The 27739-nt window shown below is 38.1% G+C and overlaps 1 protein-coding gene across 4 annotated transcripts in view; it reads left to right on the top strand.

The window, feature by feature from the left end:
• The first annotated feature begins 764 nt into the window (after positions 1 to 764).
• LOC132392476 (mucin-13-like) overlaps positions 765 to 27739 on the top strand; it is a 115142-nt gene continuing 88167 nt past the window's right edge. For 2 of the 4 annotated variants that reach the window (XM_059966370.1, XM_059966368.1), the window contains exon 1: positions 767 to 905. In XM_059966370.1, the coding sequence (XP_059822353.1) occupies positions 827 to 905 (79 nt within the window). In that variant the 5' untranslated portion in view covers positions 767 to 826. Of the gene's footprint in view, positions 906 to 27739 lie in introns of all 4 variants that reach the window. The other 2 variants (XM_059966367.1, XM_059966371.1) reach the window with 2 other exon arrangements.

Here is a 27739-nt window from a genome sequence, read left to right on the forward strand (position 1 = left end):
TAGTGTGACTATGATTATGACTGTGAGTTTCTTCTGGGTGCCCCAGTGTCCTCCGGCATTCCAAAGATATATGGTTAGGGTTAATATGTTACAGGAAATCTATGATAGCATGGAAGTGTGGCACCATTTGTGGGTTGCTCAGCACAATCCTTGCTAATTTCATTTGACACAAATGACACATTTCACTGTATGGTTTGATGTACATGTGATAAATAAAGCTAAACTTTATAGTTGCTTTTCTTTCTGTTTTCTCTGTCTCAAAAGAGGAAATGGGAATGACAATTTCTTAAAAAATAAGGTCAGCCGATCGGATGGCATTGGACAAAAGTGAAATAATTCTGAAAGGTTTCGGCCCGAAACGTCGTCACTACTTCCTCCCAGATGTTGTCTGGCCTGCTGAGTTCTGCCAGCATTTTGTGTTTTTAAAATAATTCTGATTTTCTTTTGGCTGAAGATAGGCTTTACAAGCCAATCATTTTTTGTGCTCTCAGCTTTTTATGTAGTCAAATCTCTCCTTAATTGATAAGTATTGAGATATTCCACATTTTCTCCTTTTTTGGGGGGGAAACTTCACTTTTTAAACCTAAGAACAGACCAGATTGGTAGGTTGCATCACAAAATGGCTGTCACATCTGAAGTAAATCCAATCAAAGGCTGATGTAATATGTAACATATAAAGATTCAAAGTCCATTAATATCACTGCAATTTGGTGATTCATTTTAATTAGCCTTTCTTGTCACACCCAAATTACAGTTTTGAATTGTCAGCAACATAAAGCAAGCTAGACAAGACTTTAGCTAGAGTTGAAAGGAGCATAAGAGAAACATGTTGGCTCAATCAGTGAGAATAGCTGTTCTTCTTGGGATTATTTATTGCCTGTTATCCAGAGCAAACTGTCAGCAAGGTAAGACACAAATAATTTTAAATATGGAAGGAAATGAAGGAAAGAATAGATTTATTTTTGTTTCTGTTCCATCAACCAATGTACTGTAAATTTGCTAAAAACATTTATCAGTTTGTAAGCTCAACATACTAAATATCATAAATGTAAAAGGAGAAATAAGTACAAGAAAATTGTCCAAATTTCCTTTATATTTTCAGTGGTGTGTTTTATTAAAAATAATGCTTATATATTTCCCTGAACTAATGCATTCTACATCTTAGACAGTGCCTTAGAAATATGAATTTTAAACTTAAGTGGGAATGTTGAGAGAATGTTCAAATTCTTGAAATTATGAAGGGAATGGTGAATATGTTTAGCAATTATCAGAACTTGGAGACATATTTTGAAAAAGGAACTGTGCATTATTCCCAACCGAAAGAAATAAGCTACCATTAAAGGAAAATCTCATTATGGAGTAACAGTGAGTTACAGATACATAGATCATTTTTGGACTTGCTGAGGCATTAGCATAGCAATCAGATATTTTACTTTGTCCTTGTGTTGATATTGGGTTTACTTACCACAAAGTTCTTAATTCAAGCAAAGACTTTAAGTCTGATCAGTTATAAATAGTCATAAATATTCTCAAGAAAGAGAGTTTCTACATTAACTCCCTAATCTTCAAAAGCTAGTTCACTTCCCTCTTTGTTCTCCATGACAAGTTTAGCTGCCAACTCCCACTATTCGAGTGGTCGGTCACATCTCCCTACCAAGGAGAAGATACACAGTTCATTTATTTTCAGTGAACAAAGCTGGACACGTTACTCCAACCTTGGCCTCACCAGTTTGAGCATTACACTCAAAATGCTGGTGGAACACAGCAGGCCAGGCAGCATCTATAAGGAGAAGCACTGTCGATGTTTCGGGCCGAGACCTTTCGTTAGTCCTGAAACGTCTTGGCCCGAAACATCGACAGTGCTTGTCCTTATAGATGCTGCCTGGCCTGCTGTGTTCCACCAGCATTTTGTGTGTGCTGTTGTTTGAATTTCCAGCATCTGCAGATTTCCTTGTGTGAGCATTACATCCCATCTCTTGTACACAGTGCATTGACGTATGAAGGTCAATGTGCCAAAACCTTTCTTAATCACTCTGTATGCTTTTGCCACCACTTACAAGGAATTATGCATCTGTATTCCCAGATCACTCTGTTCTATTGCATTCCATAGTGGCTTATACCCCACTGAGTAGAACCCACCCTTCCTGGTCCTCCCAAAGTGCAAGAGCCTGACATTGTATGACACTGTCTTGACACTGAATTGCTTGGAGGGAGAGAGAGTTTTAAAAAAGCGAGTAAAGACAGTTTATAGAAGTTTGTTAAAAATTTAGATGGCATGCCCAATCTTCGTAAACTCTGAAGAAAGTGAAGTGTTGCAGTGCTCACTTCTTAGTTGCAATTATGCAATTAGTTTCACTGAAATGTTAACACTGAGGATATAATATTGCTTAAATTCTTTTCCTATGATCCTCTAATCAGGGCTATCTCAAGGAACTCCGGGTTCCTTTTCGTGAAGTTAATAATCAGCTCCTTGGTCTTGCTGACATTGAGTGAGAGGCACCACTCAGTCATCACAAATTTTCATTCTGATTGTTTCAGTCACAGTGGTCATCGGTCATTGGAAAATAAGTGCATTGAAATTGTTATTCCAATGTATTTTCTCAATGCATTCTTAACATTACAAGATAGTCTGTCATAATTAGAAATAATATGTTGTGGAGAAATAGTTCAGGAGGGTTTAAACTAATTTGCAAGGGGGATGGGACCCGGAGCGATAAAGCAGTGAAAGAAGTGCATGGAGTAAAGCCAGATCTAACATATAGAGAGGGTTTGAGGAAAGAGCAGCAGAATAAAGGGTATAAAGGTAGTAAGGTAGAAAGGCTAAAGTGCATGTACTTCAATGCAAGCATCAGGAACAAAGGTGATGAACTGAAAGCTTGGATACATACATGGAATTATGATGTAGTGGCCATTACAGAGACTTGGCTGGCACCAGGGCAGGAATGGATTCTCAATATTCCTGGATTTCAGTGCTTTAAAAGGGATAGAGAGGTGGGGGGAAGGGGAGAAGGGGTGGCATTACTGGTCAGGGATACTATTACAGCTGCAGAAAGGGTGGGTATTGTAGCAGGATCCTCTTTTGAGTCAGTATTGGTGGAAGTCAGGAACAGGAAGGGAGCAGTTACTCGACTGGGGGTATTCTATAGGCCCCCTGGCAGCAGCAGAGATACTGAGGAGCAGATTGGGAGGCAGATTTTGGAAAGGTGCAAAAATAACAGGGTTGTTATCATGGCTGACTTTAACTTCCCAAATATTGATTGGCACTTGATTAGTTCCAAGAGTTTAGATGGGGCAGTGTTTGTTAAGTGTGTCCAGGATGGATTCCTGTCACAGTATGTTGACAGGCCAACTCGGGGGAATGTCATACTAGATCTAGTATTAGGTAACGAACCGGGTCAGGTCACAGACCTGTCAGTGGGTGAGCATCTGGAGGACAGTGATCACCGCTCCCTGACCTTTAGCATTATCATGGAAAAGGATAGAATCAGAGAAGATAGGAAATTTTTTAATTAGGGAAGGGCAAATTATGAGGCTATAAAGCTAGAACTTGTGGGTGTGAATTTGGATGATGTTTTTGCAGGGAAATGTTCTATGGACATGTGGTCGATGTTTAAGGATCTCTTGCAGGATGTTAGGGATAAATTTGTCCTGGTGAGGAAGATAAAGAATGGTAGGGTGAAGGAACCATGGGTGACAAGTGAAGTGGAAAATCTAGTCAGGTGGAAGAAGGCAGCAGACATGAGGTTTAGGAAGCAAGGATCAAATGGATCTATTGAGGAATATAGGGTAGCAAGAAAGGAGCTTAAGAAGGGGCTGAGAAGAGCAAGAAGGGGGCATGAGAAGGCTTTGGTGAGTAGGGTAAAGGAAAACCAAGGCATTCTTCAATTATGTGAAGAACAAAAGGATGACAGGAGTGAAGGTAGGACCGATTAGAGATAAAAGTGGGAAGATGTGCCTGGAGGCTGTGGAAGTGAGCGAGGTCCTCTATGAATACTTCTCTTCGGTATTCACCACTGAGAGGGAACTTGATGACAGTGAGGACAATATGAGTGAGGTTGTTGTTCTGGAGCATGTTGATATTAAGGATGAGGAGGTGTTGATACCCTTTAAATTAGTTAATGACTCTTTTACTTATTTAGGGATCAAAATCACAAAGAACCATAAAGATTTATTTGGATTTAATTTTTTACCCTTAATTGATCAGATTAAAGGTTTGTTTACTAAGTGGTCACCTTTGTCTCTATCTCTAATAGGTAGGATTAATGCTATTAAGATGGTTATTTTACCTAAGTTTTTATATATTTTTCAAGCGACACCAATTTTTATCCCGAAATCTTTTTTTACTAATGTTGACTCTAAAATTTCTTCATATATATGGCAGTATAAAAATCCCAGGTTAGGTAAAATATATTTACAGAAGACAAAAAAGGAAGGCGGGTTAGCATTACCTAATTTCAGATTTTACTATTGGGCAGTTAATATTAGATATTTGTTATGCTGGTTGAAAGATGGGGGTGGATCTTTTGGCCCTTGTTGGGTGAGTTTAGAAACTAAATCGGTATCAGCTTATGCTTTGGGTTCTATTTTAGGGACTTCTCTCCCTTTTGCTCTTTCTAAATTGCCGTAACGAATTGACAACCCGATAGTTAAACATACATTGCATATATGGTTTCAATTTCGGAGATTTTTTGGGTTGACTCAATTCGTTTTAAATAGTCCTATTGTATCTAATTGTTTTTTTCACCCTTCCATTATAGATCAAGCTTATTCAGCTTGGAAAACTAAGGGATTACTAAGATTTTCTGATTTATTTTTAGATAATTGTTTCATGTCTTTTGAACAATTATCCAACAGATATAACTTGCCGAGATTTCATTTTTTTAGATATTTACAGATTAGACATTTTTTAAGTTCTGTACTCTCTACGTTTCCAAATTTTGTGCCTTCAGATACTTTGGAGAGTTTATTTGAATTAGACCCTTTTCAAAAAGGGCTTATTTCAAAACTTTATAATATAATTATGAAGATACATTCAGAGCCCCTTTATAAGACTAAACAGGATTGGGAAAGAGAGCCTAGTTTTAGTATTTCTAGTGAGAATTGGGATAGAATTCTTCAATTAGTTAATACATCATCGTTATGTGCCAAACATTCACTAATACAATTTAAGGTTGTACATAGGGCCCATATGTCCAAGGATAAATTAGCTCATTTTTACTCTCATATAAGTCCTATTTGTGATAGATGTCATTCTGAAATTGCGTCTTTAACTCACATGTTTTGGTCGTGTTCATTTTTGGAGAAATATTGGAAAGATATTTTTGATATTATTTCTGCGGTTTTGAATATTGATTTACAACCTCATCCTATTACCGCAATTTTTGGTTTACCAATGTTAGATTCACAGCATTTATCTTCTTCAGCCCGTCGAATGATTGCATTTCTAACTCTGATGGCTAGAAGATCTATATTGTTGAATTGGAAAGAAATTGATCCTCCCACTGTATTTAATTGGTTCTCTCAAACTATGTTATGTTTAAATTTAGAAAAAATTAGAAGTGGTACTTTTGAGACTTCTATTAAATTTGAAAAGTTATGGAGACCATTTATTCAACATTTTCATATGATGTAATATGACCCTGTGCCAAGTACATTTGATTTCCCAGCCTTTAGCTTATGTATTTTGAGAGGACCGGAAGTGACGGCATTGATGAATACTTATTTTTGTGAGATATTATAAACAGCCCACTTTTTTTTTTCCTTCTCTTTTGTTTGTTTTTTTTCTTTTATATTACTTATTAGCTATAGTTATTAGATTAGATTAGTTAGTTTTGCATTATATAAATTTTTTTTTGTTTTTTTTTCTTTCTTTTTTCTGTTTTTTTTATATTATACATTATGAAATATTTAGATTTACTATGTCCATACATATATCTTATGGCTTATGTCTTGGTAAACTCATTTATATTGTAACTATTATGTATGTTTTTTTTCATATGTAATGGAATGTGTATGTTGGTAATTTCTTTATCAATATATCATCTGTATTCTGTCCATATTACTAATATTAATAAAAAGATTTAGAAAGAAAAGAAAAGAGGAGGTGTTGGAGTTGTTAAAACACATTAGGATGGATAAGTCCCCGGGGCCTGACGGAATATTCCCCAGGCTGCTCCACGAGGCAAGGGAAGAGATTGCTGAACCTCTGGCTAGGATCTTTATGTCCTCATTGTCCACAGGAATGGTACTGGAGGATGGAGGAAGGCGTATGTTGTCCCCTTGTTCAAAAAGGTAGTAGGGATAGTCCAGGTAATTATAGACCAGTGAGCCTTACGTCTGTGATGGAAAAGATTCTTAGAGATAGGATCTATGGGCATTTAGAGAATCATGGTCTGATCAGGGACAGTCAGCATGGCTTTGTGAAGGGCAGATCGTGCCTAACAAGCCTGATAGAGTTCTTTGAGGAGGTGACCAGGCATATAGATGAGGGTAGTGCAGTGGATGTGATCTACATGGATTTTAGGTAAGGCATTTGACAAGGTTCCATGTGGTAGGCTTATTCAGGAAGTCAGAAGGCATGGGATCCAGGGAAGTTTGGCCAGGTGGATTCAGAATTGGCTTGCCTGCAGAAGGCAGAGGGTCATGGTGGAGGGAGTACATTCAGACTGGAGGGTTGTGACTAGTTGTGTCCCGCAAGGATCTGTTCTGGGACCTCTACTTTTTGTGATTTTTATTAACAACCTGGATGTGAGGGTAGAAGGGTGGGTTGGCAAGTTTGCAAATGACACAAAGATTGGTGGTGTTGTAGATAGTGTCGAGGATTGTCAAAGATTGCAGAGAGACATTGATAGGATGCAGAAGTGGGCTGAGAAGTGGCAGATGGAGTTCAACCCAGAGAAGTGTGAGGTGGTACACTTTGGAAGGACAAACTCCAAGGTAGAGTACAAAGTAAATGGCAGGATACTTGGTACTGTGGAGGAGCAGAGGGATCTGGGGGTACATGTCCACAGATCCCTGAAAGTTGCCTCACAGGTAGATAGGGTAGTTAAGAAAGCTTAAGGGGTGTTAGCTTTCATAAGTCGAGGGATAGAGCTTAAGAGATGCGATGTAATGATGCAGCTCTATAAAACTCCAGTTAGGCCACACTTGGAGTACTGTGTCCAGTTCTGGTCACCTCAGTATAGGAAGGATGTGGAAGCATTGGAAAGGGTACAGAGGAGATGTGAGCAGTGGCAGATGGCACATTACTTCAAGCCACGTACCTGAGATGACAGCAGATAGATTGGAGGAGTGCAGAGTTTAAAAGAAGCGAGCGTGTGCAATTGATAGAATTATGTCAATGGTTTAGCTAACATACTGAATTTTTTCAAACTGCTACAGAATGAGAGACTCTCTCGTGCTTTCTTTGTAATTGCACATATGCGCTGGGCCCAGGACTGGTTCTCTGAAATTATGACACTCGAGTAATTTAAAGTTGCTAACCCTCTCCACCTCCAAAGCTTTGATCATGACTGGCTCATAGACCTTTGTTTTCCTTCTCCTGACATTAATAATCAGTTCCTTGTTCTTGCTGATATTGAGTTAGAGGTTGTTGTTGTGGCACCACTCAGCCAGATTTTCAATCATCCTCTTTGCACCGTGCAGCATTAACTGAGTTTGAATGTAATTTATTTCTGAGAATAGTTTCATGAGAAGTACATTAGACATGGTCTGTTATCTGAGATAACATGAGTACTTAGACAATACTAATAGAAAATAGCTTCAACTAAATTGTACATCAAGCTCTTTTACAGAAAATGCCACAGCAGTAATGATAAGTAGGAGCACTAGATTTTCATTTTGAATGTTACAATTTCAGTGAAATGACCATTGATCATTGGAGATTAAGTTTATTGAATTTGTTACTTCAGTATGTTTTCTCACATGAATTCTTAACATTACAAGATAGCCTTTCATAATTTGAGATAATTTATTTGCTTTCTGATGCTATTTCAGAGAAATAGTCCTCAACGATGTTCCCTTCATACGAAAGGGATGATTTCAATCAGATCTGACTTCCATTCTCTACAGGCAATGAGCAATATTCTTTTCCTGGTAGATGAATACTCTCAAAGTCTTTAGTATTCTCTGTGGAATTTATTAAGGAAACAATGAAATTGCTTGTTAATGTTGCCAGGGACACTTCTCAAGCAAATAACTGGGCAATGTTGCTGTGTAAGATTTATAACAGCAACCAGTTTGAAGCAAATTATTTATTCAGTTTGTTAACAGTGAAAAATTGAACCACCACGGCACTAAATTAGCTCAGGATCAGTTTGTATTGGAAGAATAGTGAGATGCCAATGAATTGAGTGATAGATCATTGAGTAAGTTGTGCCAGTCTGTGAAGCCATTACTAAAGCACCAAGGTTTGACTCATTGAACAAAAAAATTGGTTGATTTCCATTGCAGGTTAGTGACCTGAGAGAAAATTTGTTTATGGTTCATATAATATTCATCTCTTTCTTGAAACTTTATGAATGTGTATGAGGGAAATGAAAGTTAAGTTACTAGAATGGTTATTTAGTAAAAACATCACAGTCATCCTTTATCAATCAGAGAAGATGGAACCTTGTCGCTGGAGAACATTTTACCCATTTCAGCACCATTAACTGAAAACTATTCTGTATTTGATGCAATCACATCAACATCAGAAATTGTGCATTTGATAGTTTCATATCAAATTTTGTAATTTCTGATCCACCAGCTGGGCTATCATCTCATTCCACTCTGTCACCACCTTCTGAATGATGATGTTCCCCTTCATTCTCACCTATCACCCTTAATCTAAAGCCTCTAGTTCTAGTCTCACTCAACCTCAGTGGAGAAAGCCTGCTTGCATTAATAAAGTCCCAACTGATTCAACCTTACCCTATAAGTCAGGTCCTCCATTCATAGTAAAATCCATGTAACTTTTCAATCTTATTTGCATCTTTCCTGTAGGTAGGTGACCAAAACTGGATATAATACTCCAAATTAGGCCTCAGCAACATCTTATACAATTTCAACATAACATCCCAACTCCGATACTCAAGCATTAATGTATGATGGCCATGTTCCAAAGCCTTCTTTATAACCCTATCTACATTCAAGGAATCATGGATCTTCATTCCTATATCCCTCTGTTCTACTGAAATCCTCAGTGGACTACCACTTCTCCTGTAAGACCTACCTTTCTTGATCCTCCTAAAGTGGATGAGCTTGACATTTTGTGTGCTACAGTCTTAAGGAATCGGTTGGAGGGAGAGAGACTTCAATTTGCACATTTTTGCATGTCACAGTCCCGTCACCATGGTTGGAGGGAGAGAGAGCTCAAAAGAAGGAAGTGAAAGAACTGTATAGAAGTTTGTCAAAGATTTAGATGACATGCCCAATCTTCTCAAATCATAGGAATTTACTTGACTACTTTGCCTTCTTCTCAGAACAAATTCTAATGTTGTTCATTAATATTCAGTTGGCACGCTTTTACAACTTTTTGCAGTCTTATCAGGTTTGGCATCTTTGTAAGGCATGAGTGATTCTGGAATGCGTGAGGGGTAATCTTTTACTGGAAGGCTGAGTAAAGCAGATGCCTAGAATGTTCTCTATTCCACATGGTTAATAACCTGAATATACTTTTCTTTCACCAAGAAACATGAACACAAAATATCTTTAGACAGTTTAGGAGCACACTAAGAGGATTATGGCAGAAATTGAAAAGGGGAAGGAGAAACAGTTAAATCACTAGTACAGGTATTTTAATAAAGATTTGGATACTGCTAGGTGTCGGATCGATTGAACTAAATCGTACAAGTTCTGAGTTAGTCAATGCCACTGAAAGGATAATAGATGATAGCACAACACTTTCATTGTGATTGTTATATTAATTACAGGAATTGGTTGTTTGTCATTAGAAATTAAGTTACTTGACATTATTTGAATACATATTTTTGTAGGAATTCTCAATGTCACAAGACAGGCTGTGAGAATGTTTTCTTTGTGATCATTGTAATTTGCAAATACAAAGAATTTATTTGATTATTTCATCTTCTGAAGTTACTCAATAACAATATTTTCACACCTATTATCCGAATTTGCAGTCACATCTGAATTCACTTCATTATAAAGAATGAGGAACATTTTCCTTGCACTGAAGGTGCATATGTCAGATACCCAGTGTCCTATTGTATTAAAAAGATCTGATAGAGTGTTATAGATTAGATTTAACTCACTGGGATGGTCATTGAGATAAGGATTTGCACTGTGCAGCATTACCTAAGTTTGAATATAATTCATTTGTGGAAATGGTTTCATGTGTACTAAGTATATTAGACGCAGAGAAAAGACCAAGTTCACTCAACCTATTCTCATAAGGCATGCTCCCCAATCCAGGCAACATCCGTGTAAGTCTCCTCTGCACCCTTTCTATGGCTCTCATATCCTTCCTGTAGTGAGGCAACCAGAACTGAGCACAGTACTCCAAGTGGGGCTTGACCAGGGTCCTACATAGCTGTAAAATTACTTCCAGGCTCTTGAACTCAACCCCATGATTGATGAAGGCCAATACACCGTACGCCTTCTTAAACTCTTTCATTTCTTCTACCGAAGTGCATGACCATACACTTCCTGACAGAAGGGGTCATAGTTTGTTCAGCAGCCTCATGTGTGGCACTTCGTCAAAGGCCTTTTGAAATCCAAGTAAACTACATCAACTGATTCTGCTTTGTCCAGCCTGCATGTTACTTCTTCAAAGAATTCCAACATATTTAGCAGGCAAGATTTTCCCTTGAGGAAATTATGCTGACTACAGCCTATTTTATCATGTGCCATCAAGTGCCCTGACACCACATCCTTAATAATCGACTCCAACATCTTCCCAAGCACTGTCAGACTAACAGGCCTATAATTTCCTTTCTTCTGTCCCTGTCCCTTATTGAAGAGTAGAGTGACATTTGCAATTTTCATTTAGCTTCTCTTTCTCACATTACAGGATGAATTCAATCATAATTATGATCACCTCCCCTCAAGATTCTTTAACCTTAAGCTCTCCAATCAATTCAATAGAAATCACGAGAGATTCCTAACTATGTTGGCAGAATCACCCCTCACATTTTTGAATGGAAGGTGCAACAAATCAATGGAAAAACATTGTGAGGAATCCAGAGTAAAAAACAACTCCTGATGTTCCTTTGAGTTTTATTCATCAAGCTACAATGATAATTTCTTTTATAGCTACCGTCCAAAACAGCCAAAATACCTACTGTCTATTTTAGCAGGATAACCATCTTGTGATAAAAGTTTACTTTTCGGCTGTGCTGATTTAATTGACTGTACAGTCTTGTTAAAAGACATGGCCTAGATAGAAACAATGAATTACAGACAAGAAACAGACTGACTGAGGAACTCAACAGGTCAAGCATTATTTGTGGAGGCAAAGAAATGGTTCACATTTAAGTTTGGAACTTTATATCATGCCAATCTGGACACTAAACACAAAAGATTCTGCTGATGCTAGAAATCCAGAACACACACAAAATGCTACAGGAACTCAGTAGGTCAGGCAGCATCTAAGGAAATGAATAGAAAGTCAATATTTCAGACCAGACCCTTCTTCAGGACTGAGAAGGAATGGTGAAGATACCTGAATAAAAATGTGGGGGTAGCTGGAAGGTGAGAGGTGAAGCCAGGCAGGTGGGAAAGGTCAAGGGCTGGAGAAGAAAGAATCTGATTTGAAGGGAGAGTGGACCACAGGAGAAGGGGAAGGAGGAGGGGACCTGAGGATGGGGGGAAGTGACAGGTTGGTGAGAAGAAGTAAAAGGTCGGAGTGGGGAATAGAGAAAGTGGGAGTGGGAAATTTGGTTGCCGAAGGGAAATCGACGTTCATGGGATCAGGTTGGAGAATTTGAGCAGTATTCCAGGCACTTGGCATCATTTCAGCAGCAATCACAAAAGAAACATAAAATACAACTTTTACAAGAAAGAAAACAAAAACAGAGTCCATATTAGAGCAAAATGATCAAAATGGTCAAAGTGTAGTAACTTGGGTTTTGTTTAAGAACTGAATGGTTGCAGGGAACTCCTTTCCAGAATAAAGAATGAGTCAGTAGGTTTAGAAAGGGATAAGAATTTAACTTCAGCCAACAAAGAGACAATAATACTAAATGGTTGGTGAGTATAGGACTTAAAGTGTTATATTTAAATGCATACAGTATAAGAAATAAGGTGGATCATCTTGTGGCACATTTAGGGATTGTCAGGTAGGATGTGGAGATCACAGAGTCATGGCTGAAACAAGATCACAGCTGGGACAGAAATGCCAGCAGAGGAGATGGGGTGGATTCGTTGATTAAAGAAATGAAATGAAGTCAAGTGATCTGGGGTGAGAAGATGTGGAATACTTGTGGGTAGAGTGCTGATGCACCATCAGTAACTCTCAGAGACGTGAGTTAAGGTAGGCTTTTATTGGCTGGAAGAAAGCACAAGCAGCAAGCGACCACCACACAACATCCTGGAGACTGAGGGAGGAGCAGTGCCTCCAATCGCCTTTATACCGGGGTCTGTGGGAGGAGCCACAGGAGCAGTCAGCAGAGGGCGTGTCCAGACAGGTATATATAGTTCACCACAAGTGCTAAGGGCGTAAAAGGAAACTGATGGAAGATATATAAAGGCCTTCGAACATTAGCTTTAACCAAGTGCATAAAATGCAAATATAAATCGAGCAATTAGATTCTAATTTATTCAGAAAAAATTTGTAAACAGTAAATTGATCAGACTCCTCAACCCTGAGGTGTAACATCCCAGGTAACACTGATGAGACTCCTCAATGCTGACTCGGGCAGCGGGAGACTGGAGTGTGCTTGGGACAAACGTTACTGCCACTTCTGAAGGCAGATTGGCAGCTGGCTGAGTGATGACTCGTGACTCGTCATTCAAGGACACAAGCCTCTCTTTGTCGCACCCCCTGAAATTCCATCTCGCACCCCCTGGGGGTGTGGGCACCCCAGGTTGGAAACCCCTGCGTTAATATAATTTTCAACTCTTTCTTGAAACTTTTCGATATGTATGAGGGGATTGTAAGTTATGAGAATATTTATTTAGGAAAATCAACACGGGCATCCTCTGTGAAAGAGAAGATGGAAGCTTGTCACTGGAGAACATTTTACACATAACAGCAACATACACTGAGAACAATTCTGCTTTTGATGTGATCATATTGACATCAGAAATTGTGCATTAGCTAGATTCATATTAAATTTTATAATTTTTTCTTTTCATTGGGGTCCACACCATTAACAGGTATGAACGGAACATTTCCATCCCGGTATTTATAGTGAATATAATTGGGATTTCTTTGACCACCTTTTCTTGTCCTTTTCCTTTGAAATATTCACACAAATATCTTCAGCTGATATTCTGTTATTAACCAGGACTCTAAAGGAATTATTGCATCAAGTGATAACGAGATTGAAAAACTGTTAAGTCCGAAGAGCGTACATTGACAAAAAGATTTGGATATTGTGAGGTATAGGATAGCTTCAATTGAATTCGACAACAATCTCTTTCACAGTCAATGCCAATGAAAGGACATCAGACTGGAGTAAGAAAGCTTCATTGTGCTGGAGTTCATCTTATCGTTACATAGAACGCTACAGCACAGAAAAAAGGCCCAAAGGATGATCAATCCATGCCAGTCCATTGATCCGTCAAGTTCCATTGACCTGCACTATACTATAGCCCTCCCATCCATGCATCTCTAAATTTCACTTCAATGTTGAAATCAGGATCACATCAACCACCTGCGTTGTCATCTTGTTCCTCACTCTCACTATCTTCGGAGTGAAGATGTTCCTCTTCATGTTCACCTTCAACATTTCAACTTTAACTCTCAAACCATGACCACCGGCCCAGCCAGAGATTCAATCATCCTCTTTTCACTGTGTGATATTACCTGAATTTAACGGTGATATATTTCTGAAAATGGTTTCTTGAGTGTTAAGTTCATTTGTCCAGAGTCAGTTATCAATGATAACATGAGTATTCAGACAATACTAACAGAAAATAGCTTCAACTAAATTGTACATCAATCACTTTAGCAGGTGTTGGCACAAGAGTTAAATCAGGTAGGAGCAGTAAATTTTCGTTTTGATTTTTACATTTTCTGTGAAACAGTCATGGCTCATTGTGAATTAAGTAAATTGAACTTAATATTTCAATATATTTTCTCATAACAATTCTTAACAATAGAAGATATCTGTCATAATTAGAGATAATATATTTGCTTTCTGACGCTATTTCAGAAAAACTGTGCTGAATGAAGTTCCCTTCACACTTACAGGATTATTTTAATCAGATCTGACTTCCATTCCCTCTAGCGGCTGAGCAATATAATTGACTGCAGGGTGAATACTTTACAATGCTCTCATATTCCCTCTTCTTTGTTGGAATTTATTTAGACAATAGACAATAGGTGCAGGAGTAGGCCATTTGGCTCTTCTAGCCAGCACCGCCATTCACTCTAATCATGGCTGATCATACACAATCAGTACCCCGTTCCTGCCCTCTCCCCATACCCCTTGACCCGCTATCTATAGGAGCTCTATCTAACTCTCTCTTGAATGCACCCGGAGACTTGGCCTCCACTGCCTTCTGGGGCAGAGCATTCCACATATCCACCACTCTCTGAGTGAAAAAGTTTTTCCGCATCTCTGTTCTAAATGGCCTGCCCCTTATTCTTAAACTGTGGCCTCTAGTTCTGGACTCACCCATCAGCGGGAACATGCTTCCTGCTTCCAGCGTGTCCAATTCCTTAATAATCTTATATGTCTCAATCAGATCCTCTCGCAGCCTTCTAAATTCCAGTGTATACAAGCCCAGTCGCACCAATCTTTCAACATATGACAGTCCCGCCATTCCGGGAATTAACCTTGTGAACCTACGCTGCACTCCCTCAATAGCAAGAATGTCCTTTCTCAAATTTGAAGACCAAAACTGCACACAATATTCCAGGTGGGGTCTCACCAGTGCCCTGTACAGCTGCAGAAGGACCTCTTTACTCCTATACTCAATTCCTCTTGTTATAAAGGCATGCATGCCATTAGCTTTCTTCACTGCCTGCTGTACCTGCATGCTTGCTTTCATTGACTGATGTACAAGAACACCTAGATCTCATTGTACTTCCCCTTTTTCTAACTTGACTCCATTTAGAGAGTAGTCTGCCATCCTGTTCTTGCCACCAAAGTGGATAACCTCACATTTATCCACATTTAACTACATCTGCCATACATTTGCCCACTCACCCAACCTGTCTAAATCACCCTTCATTCTCATAACATCTTCCTGACATTTCACACTGCCACCCAGCTTTTAGGAAGCTGGATTTAGGAAAGAATGAAGTTGCTTACTAAGATTTAGTTTCCAGGCCCGATCACAAACACTTCTCAAAACTGGGCAAAGTTGCTTTGTCAGATTTAAAACAGCAAACGGTTCTGAAGCAAACAATTTATTCGGCTTGGTAACAGTGCAAGTTGAACCACAACAGGACTAAATTAGTTCAGAATTTTGAAAGGCCGGTTTGATTTGGAAAAATAGTGAGATGCAAATGAATTAAGGGATATATCGTTGAGTAAGTTGTGCCAATCTGTGAAGCCATCACCACAGCATGCAAAGATTGGCTCTTTGAAGAAAATAAAATCATTTGATTTCCATTGCTGGAAAGTGACCTGAGATAAAAAGTGTTTATATTTTAATACAGTGGTTCCCAACCTTTTCTATGCCCCACACCCCTAGGAAATCTTTGATTAATGCTTGCACCCCATACAAAAGTAATACCACATCTGAAGATGAAGAAGTCCAATTTCTAATTTTTGAACCACTCATTGAACCACATACAATACTGCGGGTAAACAAATTGAACTTAAAAAAAAATCTTTTAACTCAGTGCATAAAATGCAAATATAAATCAAGCAATTAGATTCTAATTTATTCAGAAAAAATTGTAAACAGTAAATTGATGTGACTCCTCAACTCTGAGGTACAACATCCCAGGTAACACTGATAAGACTCCTCAACGCTGACTTGGGCAGCGGGAGACCGGAGTGAGTTTACGTCTCTCTCGACTCGGGCAGCGGGAGACTGGAGTGTGCTTGGGACAAACGTTACTGCCACTTCTGAAGGCAGATTGGCAGCTGGCTGAGTGATGACTCGTGACTCGTCATGCAAGGACACAAGCCTCTCTTTGTCGCACCCCCTGAAATTCCATCTCGCACCCCCTGGGGGTGTGGGCACCCCAGGTTGGGAACCCCTGCGTTAATATAATTTTCAACTCTTTCTTGAAACTTTTCGATATGTATGAGGGTATTGTAAGTTATGAGAATATTTATTTAGGAAAATCAACTCGGACATCCTCTGTGAAAGACAAGATGGAAGCTTGTCACTGGAGAACTTTTTACACATAACAGCAACATACACTGAGAACTATTCTGCTTTTGATGTGATCATATTGATGTCAGAAATTCTGCATTAGCTAGCTTCATATTAAATTTTATAATTTTTTTCTTTTCAGCAGGGTCCACACCAACAACAGGTATGAAGTGAACGTTTCCATCCCGGTATTTATACTGAATATAATTGGGATTTCTTTGACCACCTTTCCTTGTTCTTTTCCTTTGAAATATTCACACAAATATCTTCAGTTGATATTCTGTTATTAACCAGGACTCTAAAGGAATTATTGCATCAAGTGATAATGAGATTGAAAAACTGTTAAGTCCCAAGAGCGTACATTGACAAAAAGATTTGGATATTCTGAGCTATAGGTTAGCTTCAATTGAATTCGACAACAATCTCTTTCACAGTCAATGCCAATGAAAGGACATCAGACTGGAGTAAGAAAGCTTCATTGTGCTGGAGTTCATCTTATCGTTACATAGAACGCTACAGCACAGAAAAAAGGCCCAAAGGATGATCAATCCATGCCAGTCCATTGATCCATCAAGTTCCATTGACCTGCACTATACTATAGCCCTCCCATCCATGTATCTCTAAATTTCACTTCAATGTTGAAATCAGAATGACATCAACCACCTGCATTGTCATCTTGTTCCTCACTCTCACTATCTTCGGAGTGAAGATGTTCCTCTTCATGTTCACATTAAACATTTTGACTTTAACTCTCAAACCATGACCACCATCTCAGCCAGATTTTCAATCATCCTCTTTTCACTGTGTGATATTAACTGAATTTAATGGTGATTTATTTCTGAAAATGGTTTCTTGAGTGTTAAGTTCATTTGTCCAGAGTCAGTTATCAATGATAACATGAGTATTCAGACAATACTAACAGAAAATAGCTTCAACTAAATTGTACATCAATCACTTTAGCAGGTGTTGGCACAAGAGCCACAACAGGTAGGAGCAGTAAATTTTCGTTTTGATTTTTACATTTTCTGTGCAACAGTCATGGCTCATTGGAAATTAAGTAAATTGAACTTGATATTTCAATATATTTTCTCATAACAATTCATAACATTAGAAGATACTGTCATAATTAGAGATAATATATTTGCTTTCTGACGCTATTTCAGAAAAAACTGTGCTGAATGAAGCTCCCATCACACTTACAGGATTATTTTATCAGATCGGATTCCATTAATTCTAGCGGCTGAGCAATGTAATTGACTGCGAGATGAATACTTTACAAGTCTCTCATATTCCCTCTTCCTCAGTGGAATTTATTTAGGAAAGAATGAAGTTGCTTGCTAAGTTTTAGTTTCCAGGCCTGATCACAAACACTTCTCAAAACTGGGCAATGTTGCTTTATAAGATTTACAACAGAAAGCGGTTCTGAAGCAAACAATTTATTCAGCTTCTTAACAGTGAAGTTGAACCACAACAGGACTAAATTAGTTCAGAATTTTGTAGGGCCGGTTTGATTTGGAAAAATAGTGCGATGCAAATGAATTGAGGGATATATCGTTGAGTAAGTTGTGCCAGTCTGTGAAGCCATCACCACAGCATGCAAAGTTTGGCTCATTGAAGAGAAAGCAATCAATTGATTTCCATTGCTGGAAAATGACCTGAGATAAAATACGTTTATATGTTAATATAATATTCAACTCTTTCTTGAAATTTTACGACGTGTATAAGGGTATTGTAAGTTATTGGAAAGTTTATTTAGGAAAATCAACTCGGACATCCTCAGTGAAACAGAGGAAATGGAAGCTTGTCACTGGAGAACTTTTTACACATATCAGCAACATACACTGAGAACTATTCTGCTTTTGATGCGATCATATCCACGACAGAAATTGTGCATTAGCTAGCTTCATATTAAATTTTATAATTTTCTCTTTTCAGTGGGGACCACAGCATTAACAGGTATGAACTGAACATTTCCATCCCGGTATTTCTAGTGAATATAATTGGGATTTCTTTCACCACCTTTCCTAGTTCCTTTCCTTTGTATATATTCACACAAATATCTTCAGCTGATATTCAGTTATTATTCAGGACTCTAAAGGAATTATTGCATCAAGTGATAACGAGAATCAAAATCTGTTAAATCCCAAGGGCAGACATTGATAAAAAGATTTGGATATTTTGAGGTGTAGGATAGCTTCAATGGAATTTGACATCAATCTCTTTTACAGCCAATGCCAATGAAAGGACATCGGACTGGAGTAAGAAAGCTTCATTGTGCTGGAGTTCATCTTATCGTTACATAGAATGCTACAGCACAGTAAAAAGGCCCAAAGGATGATCAATCCATGCCAGTCCATTGGTCCGTCAAGTTCCATTGACCTGCACTATACTATAGCCCTCCCATCCATGTATCTCTAAATTTCACTTCAATGTTGAAATCAGGATCACATCAACCACCTGCGATGTCATCTTGTTCCTCACTCTCACTATCTTTGGAGTGAAGATGTTCCTCTTCATGTTCACCTTCAATATTTCAACTTTAACTCTCAAACCATGACCACCAGCTCAGCCAGAGTTTCAATCATCCTCCTTTCACTGTGTGGTATTACCTGAATTTAACAGAGATTTATTTCTGAAAATGGTTTCTTGAGTATTAATTTCATTAGAGCATGGTCTGTTATCTAAGATAACATGAGTATTCAAACAATACTAACAGAAAAAAGCTTCAACTAAATTGTACATCAATCTCTTTTACAGCTGATGGCACAAGAAGCACAACAGGTAGGAGCAGCAATTTTTGTTTTGATTTTTACATTTTCAGTGAGACAGTCATGGCTCATTGGGAATTAAGTAAATTGAAATTGATATTTCAATATATTTTCTCATAGCAATTCTTAATGTTGGAAGATACTCTGTCATAATTAGAGATAATATATTTGTCTGATATTATTTCTGAAAATGGTTTAGGCTGTGGTCTGTTATGTAAGGTAACATGAGTATTATAACCATATAACAATTACAGCACAGAAACAGGCCATCTCGGCCCTTCTCATCCATGCTGAATGCTTACTCTCACCTAGTCCCACTGGCCTGCACTCAGCCCATAACCCTCCAATTCTTTCCTGTCCATATACCTATCCAATTTTACTTTAAATAACAATACCGAACCTGCCTCTACCACTTCTACTGGAAGCTCGTTCCACACAGCTACCATTCTCTGAGTAAAGTAATTCCCCCTCATGATACCCTTAAACTTTTGCCCCCAATTCTCAACTCATGTCCTCTTCTTTGAATCTCTCCTACTCTCAATGGAAAAAGCCTATCCATGTCAACTCTATCTCTCCCCCTCATAATTTTAAATACCTCTATCAAGTCCCCCCGCAACCTTCCACGCTCCAAAGAATAAAACCTAACTTGTTCAACCTTTCCCCTGTAACTTGTGTGCTGAAACCCAGGTAACATTCTAGTAAATCTTCTCTGTACTCTCGCTATTTTGCTGACATCTTCCCTATAATTCGGTGACCAGAACTCGACACAATACTCCAAATTCGGCCTTACCAATATGCCCTGTACAATTTTAACATTACATCCCAACTCCCATACTTAGTGCTCTGATTTACAAAGGCCAGCATACCAAAAGCTTTCGTCACCACCCTATCCACCCTATTCAGACAATACCAATAGAAAATAGCTTCAACTAAATAGTACATCAGTATCTTTTACAGGTGATGGCACAAGAGTCACGACACGTAGGAGCAGTAAATTTTCATTTTGATTTTTACATTTTCAGTGAAATTGTCATTGGTGATTGAAAATTAAGTGAATTGAACTTCATATTTCAACATATTTTCTCATTACAATTCTTAACATTAGAAGATACTCTGTCATAATTAGAGATAATATATTTGCTTTCTGATGCTATTTCAGAAAAAACTGTGCTGAATGAAGCTCCCATCACACTTACAGGATTATTTTATCAGATCGGATTCCATTCCCTCCAGCGGCTGAGCAATATAATTGACTGCGAGATGAATACTTTACAAGTCTCTCATATTCCCTCTTCCTCGGTGGAATTTATTTAGGAAATTGAAGTTGCTTGCCAAGTTTTGGATTCCAGGGTCAATCACAAACACTTCTGAAAACTGGGCAATGTTGCTTTGTAAGATTTACAACAGCAAGCGGTTCTGAAGCAAACAATTTATTCAGCTTGATAACTGTGAAGGTTGAACCACAACAGGACTAAATTAGCTCAGAATTTTGAAGGGCCAGTTTGATTTGGAAAAATGGTGTGATGCAAATGAATTAAGGGATATATCGTTGAGTAAGTTGTACCAATCGGTGAAGCCATCACCACAGCATGCAAAGATTGGCTCTTTGAAGAGAAAGCAATCAATTGATTTCCATTGCTGGAAAATGACCTGAGATAAAATACGTTTATATGTTAATATAATATTCAACTCTTTCTTGAAATTTTACGACGTGTATAAGGGTATTGTAAGTTATTGGAAAGTTTATTTAGGAAAATCAACTCGGACATCCTCAGTGAAACAGAGGAAATGGAAGCTTGTCACTGGAGAACTTTTTACACATATCAGCAACATACACTGAGAACTATTCTGCTTTTGATGCGATCATATCCACGACAGAAATTGTGCATTAGCTAGCTTCATATTAAATTTTATAATTTTCTCTTTTCAGTGGGGACCACAGCATTAACAGGTATGAACTGAACATTTCCATCCCGGTATTTCTAGTGAATATAATTGGGATTTCTTTCACCACCTTTCCTAGTTCCTTTCCTTTGTATATATTCACACAAATATCTTCAGCTGATATTCAGTTATTATTCAGGACTCTAAAGGAATTATTGCATCAAGTGATAACGAGAATCAAAATCTGTTAAATCCCAAGGGCAGACATTGATAAAAAGATTTGGATATTTTGAGGTGTAGGATAGCTTCAATGGAATTTGACATCAATCTCTTTTACAGCCAATGCCAATGAAAGGACATCGGACTGGAGTAAGAAAGCTTCATTGTGCTGGAGTTCATCTTATCGTTACATAGAATGCTACAGCACAGTAAAAAGGCCCAAAGGATGATCAATCCATGCCAGTCCATTGGTCCGTCAAGTTCCATTGACCTGCACTATACTATAGCCCTCCCATCCATGTATCTCTAAATTTCACTTCAATGTTGAAATCAGGATCACATCAACCACCTGCGATGTCATCTTGTTCCTCACTCTCACTATCTTTGGAGTGAAGATGTTCCTCTTCATGTTCACCTTCAATATTTCAACTTTAACTCTCAAACCATGACCACCAGCTCAGCCAGAGTTTCAATCATCCTCCTTTCACTGTGTGGTATTACCTGAATTTAACAGAGATTTATTTCTGAAAATGGTTTCTTGAGTATTAATTTCATTAGAGCATGGTCTGTTATCTAAGATAACATGAGTATTCAAACAATACTAACAGAAAAAAGCTTCAACTAAATTGTACATCAATCTCTTTTACAGCTGATGGCACAAGAAGCACAACAGGTAGGAGCAGCAATTTTTGTTTTGATTTTTACATTTTCAGTGAGACAGTCATGGCTCATTGGGAATTAAGTAAATTGAAATTGATATTTCAATATATTTTCTCATAGCAATTCTTAATGTTGGAAGATACTCTGTCATAATTAGAGATAATATATTTGTCTGATATTATTTCTGAAAATGGTTTAGGCTGTGGTCTGTTATGTAAGGTAACATGAGTATTATAACCATATAACAATTACAGCACAGAAACAGGCCATCTCGGCCCTTCTCATCCATGCTGAATGCTTACTCTCACCTAGTCCCACTGGCCTGCACTCAGCCCATAACCCTCCAATTCTTTCCTGTCCATATACCTATCCAATTTTACTTTAAATAACAATACCGAACCTGCCTCTACCACTTCTACTGGAAGCTCGTTCCACACAGCTACCATTCTCTGAGTAAAGTAATTCCCCCTCATGATACCCTTAAACTTTTGCCCCCAATTCTCAACTCATGTCCTCTTCTTTGAATCTCTCCTACTCTCAATGGAAAAAGCCTATCCATGTCAACTCTATCTCTCCCCCTCATAATTTTAAATACCTCTATCAAGTCCCCCCGCAACCTTCCACGCTCCAAAGAATAAAACCTAACTTGTTCAACCTTTCCCCTGTAACTTGTGTGCTGAAACCCAGGTAACATTCTAGTAAATCTTCTCTGTACTCTCGCTATTTTGCTGACATCTTCCCTATAATTCGGTGACCAGAACTCGACACAATACTCCAAATTCGGCCTTACCAATATGCCCTGTACAATTTTAACATTACATCCCAACTCCCATACTTAGTGCTCTGATTTACAAAGGCCAGCATACCAAAAGCTTTCGTCACCACCCTATCCACCCTATTCAGACAATACCAATAGAAAATAGCTTCAACTAAATAGTACATCAGTATCTTTTACAGGTGATGGCACAAGAGTCACGACACGTAGGAGCAGTAAATTTTCATTTTGATTTTTACATTTTCAGTGAAATTGTCATTGGTGATTGAAAATTAAGTGAATTGAACTTCATATTTCAACATATTTTCTCATTACAATTCTTAACATTAGAAGATACTCTGTCATAATTAGAGATAATATATTTGCTTTCTGATGCTATTTCAGAAAAAACTGTGCTGAATGAAGCTCCCATCACACTTACAGGATTATTTTATCAGATCGGATTCCATTCCCTCCAGCGGCTGAGCAATATAATTGACTGCGAGATGAATACTTTACAAGTCTCTCATATTCCCTCTTCCTCGGTGGAATTTATTTAGGAAATTGAAGTTGCTTGCCAAGTTTTGGATTCCAGGGTCAATCACAAACACTTCTGAAAACTGGGCAATGTTGCTTTGTAAGATTTACAACAGCAAGCGGTTCTGAAGCAAACAATTTATTCAGCTTGATAACTGTGAAGGTTGAACCACAACAGGACTAAATTAGCTCAGAATTTTGAAGGGCCAGTTTGATTTGGAAAAATGGTGTGATGCAAATGAATTAAGGGATATATCGTTGAGTAAGTTGTACCAATCGGTGAAGCCATCACCACAGCATGCAAAGATTGGCTCTTTGAAGAAAATAAAATCATTTGATTTCCATTACTGGAAAGTGACCTGAGATAAAAAGTGTTTATATTTTAATACAGCGGTTCCCAACCTTTTCTATGCCCCACACCCCTAGGAAATCTTTGATTAATGCTTCCACCCCATACAAAAGTAATACCAAATCTGAAGATGAAGAAGTCCAATTTCTAATTTTTGAACCACTCATTGAACCACATACAATACTGCGGGTGAACAAATTGAACTTAAAAAAATAACCTTTTACCTCAGTGCATAAAATGCAAATATAAATCAAGCAATTAGATTCTAATTTATTCAGAAAAAATTGTAAACAGTAAATTGATGAGACTCCTCAACTCTGAGGTGCAACATCCCAGGTAACACTGATAAGACTCCTCAACGCTGACTTGGGCAGCGGGAGACCGGAGTGAGTTTACGTCTCTCTCGACTCAGGCAGCGGGAGACTGGAGTGTGCTTGGGACAAACGTTACTGCCACTTCCCAAGGCAGATTGGCAGCTGGCTGAGTGATGACTCGTGACTCGTCACTCAAGGACACAAGCTTCTCTTTGTCGCACCCCCTCAAATTCCATCTCGCACCCCCTGGGGGTGTGGGCACCCCAGGTTGGGAACCCCTGCGTTAATATAATTTTCAACTCTTTCTTGAAACTTTTCGATATGTATGAGGGTATTGTAAGTTATGAGAATATTTATTTAGGAAAATCAACTCGGACATCCTCTGTGAAAGACAAGATAAAAGCTTGTCACTGGAGAACTTTTTACACATAACAGCAACGTACACTGAGAACTATTCTGCTTTTGATGTGATCATATTGACGTCAGAAATTGTGCATTAGCTAGCTTCATATTAAGTTTTGAAATTTTTTTCTTTTCAGCGGGGTCCACACCAACAACAGGTATGAACTGTACGTTTCCATCCCGGTATTTATAGTGAATATAATTGGGATTTCTTTGACCACCTTTCCTTGTCCTTTTCCTTTGAAATATTCACACAAATATCTTCAGTTGATATTCTGTTATTAACCAGGACTCTAAAGGAATTATTGCATCAAGTGATAACGAGATTGAAAAACTGTTAAGTCCCAAGAGCGTACATTGACAAAAAGATTTGGATATTCTGAGCTATAGGTTAGCTTCAATTCAATTCGACAACAATCTCTTTCACAGTCAATGCCAATGAAAGGACATCAGACTGGAGTAAGAAAGTTTCATTGTGCTGGATTTCATCTTATCGTTACATAGAACGCTACAGCACAGAAAAAAGGCCCAAAGGATGATCAATCCATGCCAGTCCATTGATCCATCAAGTTCCATTGACCTGCACTATACTATAGCCCTCCCATCCATGTATCTCTAAATTTCACTTCAATGTTGAAATCAGAATGACATCAACCACCTGCATTGTCATCTTGTTCCTCACTCTCACTATCTTCGGAGTGAAGATGTTCCTCTTCATGTTCACATTAAACATTTTGACTTTAACTCTCAAACCATGACCACCATCTCAGCCAGATTTTCAATCATCCTCTTTTCACTGTGTGATATTAACTGAATTTAATGGTGATTTATTTCTGAAAATGGTTTCTTGAGTGTTAAGTTCATTTGTCCAGATTCAGTTATCAATGATAACATGAGTATTCAGACAATACTAACAGAAAATAGCTTCAACTAAATTGTACATCAATCACTTTAGCAGGTGTTGGCACAAGAGCCACAACAGGTAGGAGCAGTAAATTTTCGTTTTGATTTTTACATTTTCTGTGCAACAGTCATGGCTCATTGGAAATTAAGTAAATTGAACTTGATATTTCAATATATTTTCTCATAACAACTCAAAACATGAGAAGATACTGTCATAATTAGAGATAATATATTTGCTTTCTGACGCTATTTCAGAAAAAGCTGTGCTGAATGAAGCTCCCATCACACTTACAGGATTATTTTATCAGATCGGATTCCATTCCCTCCAGCGGCGGAGCAATATAATTGACTGCGAGATGAATACTTTACAAGTCTCTCATATTCCCTCTTCCTCGGTGGAATTTATTTAGGAAAGAATGAAGTTGCTTGCTAAGTTTTAGTTTCCAGGCCTGATCACAAACACTTCTCAAAACTGGGCAATGTTGCTTTATAAGATTTACAACAGAAAGCGGTTCTGAAGCAAACAATTTATTCAGCTTCTTAACAGTGAAGTTGAACCACAACAGGACTAAATTAGTTCAGAATTTTGTAGGGCCGGTTTGATTTGGAAAAATAGTGCGTTGCAGATGAATTGAGGGATATATCGTTGAGTAAGTTGTGCCAGTCTGTGAAGCCATCACCACAGCATGCAAAGTTTGGCTCATTGAAGAGAAAGCAATCAATTGATTTCCATTGCTAGAAAATGACCTGAGATAAAATACGTTTATATGTTAATATAATATTCAACTCTTTCTTGAAATTTTACGATGTGTATAAGGGTATTGTAAGTTATTGGAAAGTTTATTTCGAAAAATCAACTCGGACATCCTCAGTGAAACAGAGGAAATGGAAGCTTGTCACTGGAGAACTTTTTACACATATCAGCAACATACACTGAGAACTATTCTGCTTTTGATGCGATCATATCCACGACAGAAATTGTGCATTAGCTAGCTTCATATTAAATTTTATAATTTTCTCTTTTCAGTGGGGACCACAGCATTAACAGGTATGAACTGAACATTTCCATCCCGGTATTTCTAGTGAATATAATTGGGATTTCTTTCACCACCTTTCCTAGTTCCTTTCCTTTGTATATATTCACACAAATATCTTCAGCTGATATTCAGTTATTAAACAGGACTCTAAAGGAATTATTGCATCGTGATAACAAAAATCAAAATCTGTTAAATCCCAAGGGCAGACATTGATAAAAAGATTTGGATATTTTGAGGTATAGGATAGCTTCAATGGAATTTGACATCAATCTCTTTTACAGCCAATGCCAACAAAAGGACATCGGACTGGAGTAAGAAAGTTTCATTGTGCTGGAGTTCATCTTATCGTTACATAGAACACTACAGCACAGTAAAAAGGCCCAAAGGATGATCAATCCATGCCAGTCCATTGGTCCGTCAAGTTCCATTGACCTGCACTATACTATATCCCTCCCATCCATGTATCTCTAAATTTCACTTCAATGTTGAAATCAGGATCACATCAACCACCTGCGTTGTCATCTTGTTCCTCACTCTCACTATCTTCGGAGTGAAGATGTTCCTCTTCATGTTCACCTTCAATATTTCAACTTTAACTCTCAAACCATGACCACCAGCTCAGCCAGAGTTTCAATCATCCTCCTTTCACTGTGTGATATTACCTGAATTTAACAGAGATTTATTTCTGAAAATGGTTTCTTGAGTATTAACTTCATTAGAGCATGGTCTGTTATCTAAGATAACATGAGTATTCAAACAATACTAAAAGAAAATAGCTTCAACTAAATTGTACACCAATCTCTTTTACAGCTGATGGCACAAGAAGCACAACAGGTAGGAGCAGCAAATTTTTGTTTTGATTTTTACATTTTCAGTGAGACAGTCCATGGCTCATTGGGAATTAAGTAAATTGAAATTGATATTTCAATATATTTTCTCATAACAATTCTTAACGTTGGAAGATACTCTGTCATAATTAGAGATAATATATTTGTCTGATATTATTTCTGAAAATGGTTTAGGCTGTGGTCTGTTATGTAAGGTAACATGAGTATTATAACCATATAACAATTACAGCACAGAAACAGGCCATCTCGGCCCTTCTCATCCATGCTGAATGCTTACTCTCACCTAGTCCCACTGGCCTGCACTCAGCCCATAACCCTCCAATTCTTTCCTGTCCATATACCTATCCAATTTTACTTTAAATAACAATACCGAACCTGCCTCTACCACTTCTACTGGAAGCTCGTTCCACACAGCTACCACTCTCTGAGTAAAGTAATTCCCCCTCACGATACCCTTAAACTTTTGCCCCCAACTCTCAACTCATGTCCTCTTCTTTGAATCTCTCCTACTCTCAATGGAAAAAGCCTATCCATGTCAACTCTAACTCTCCCCCTCATAATTTTAAATACCTCTATCAAGTCCCCCCGCAACCTTCCACGCTCCAAAGAATAAAACCTAACTTGTTC

This window comes from Hypanus sabinus, chromosome 4 (genome assembly GCF_030144855.1).
Source record: "Hypanus sabinus isolate sHypSab1 chromosome 4, sHypSab1.hap1, whole genome shotgun sequence".
Taxonomy (NCBI): Eukaryota; Metazoa; Chordata; class Chondrichthyes; order Myliobatiformes; family Dasyatidae; genus Hypanus; species Hypanus sabinus.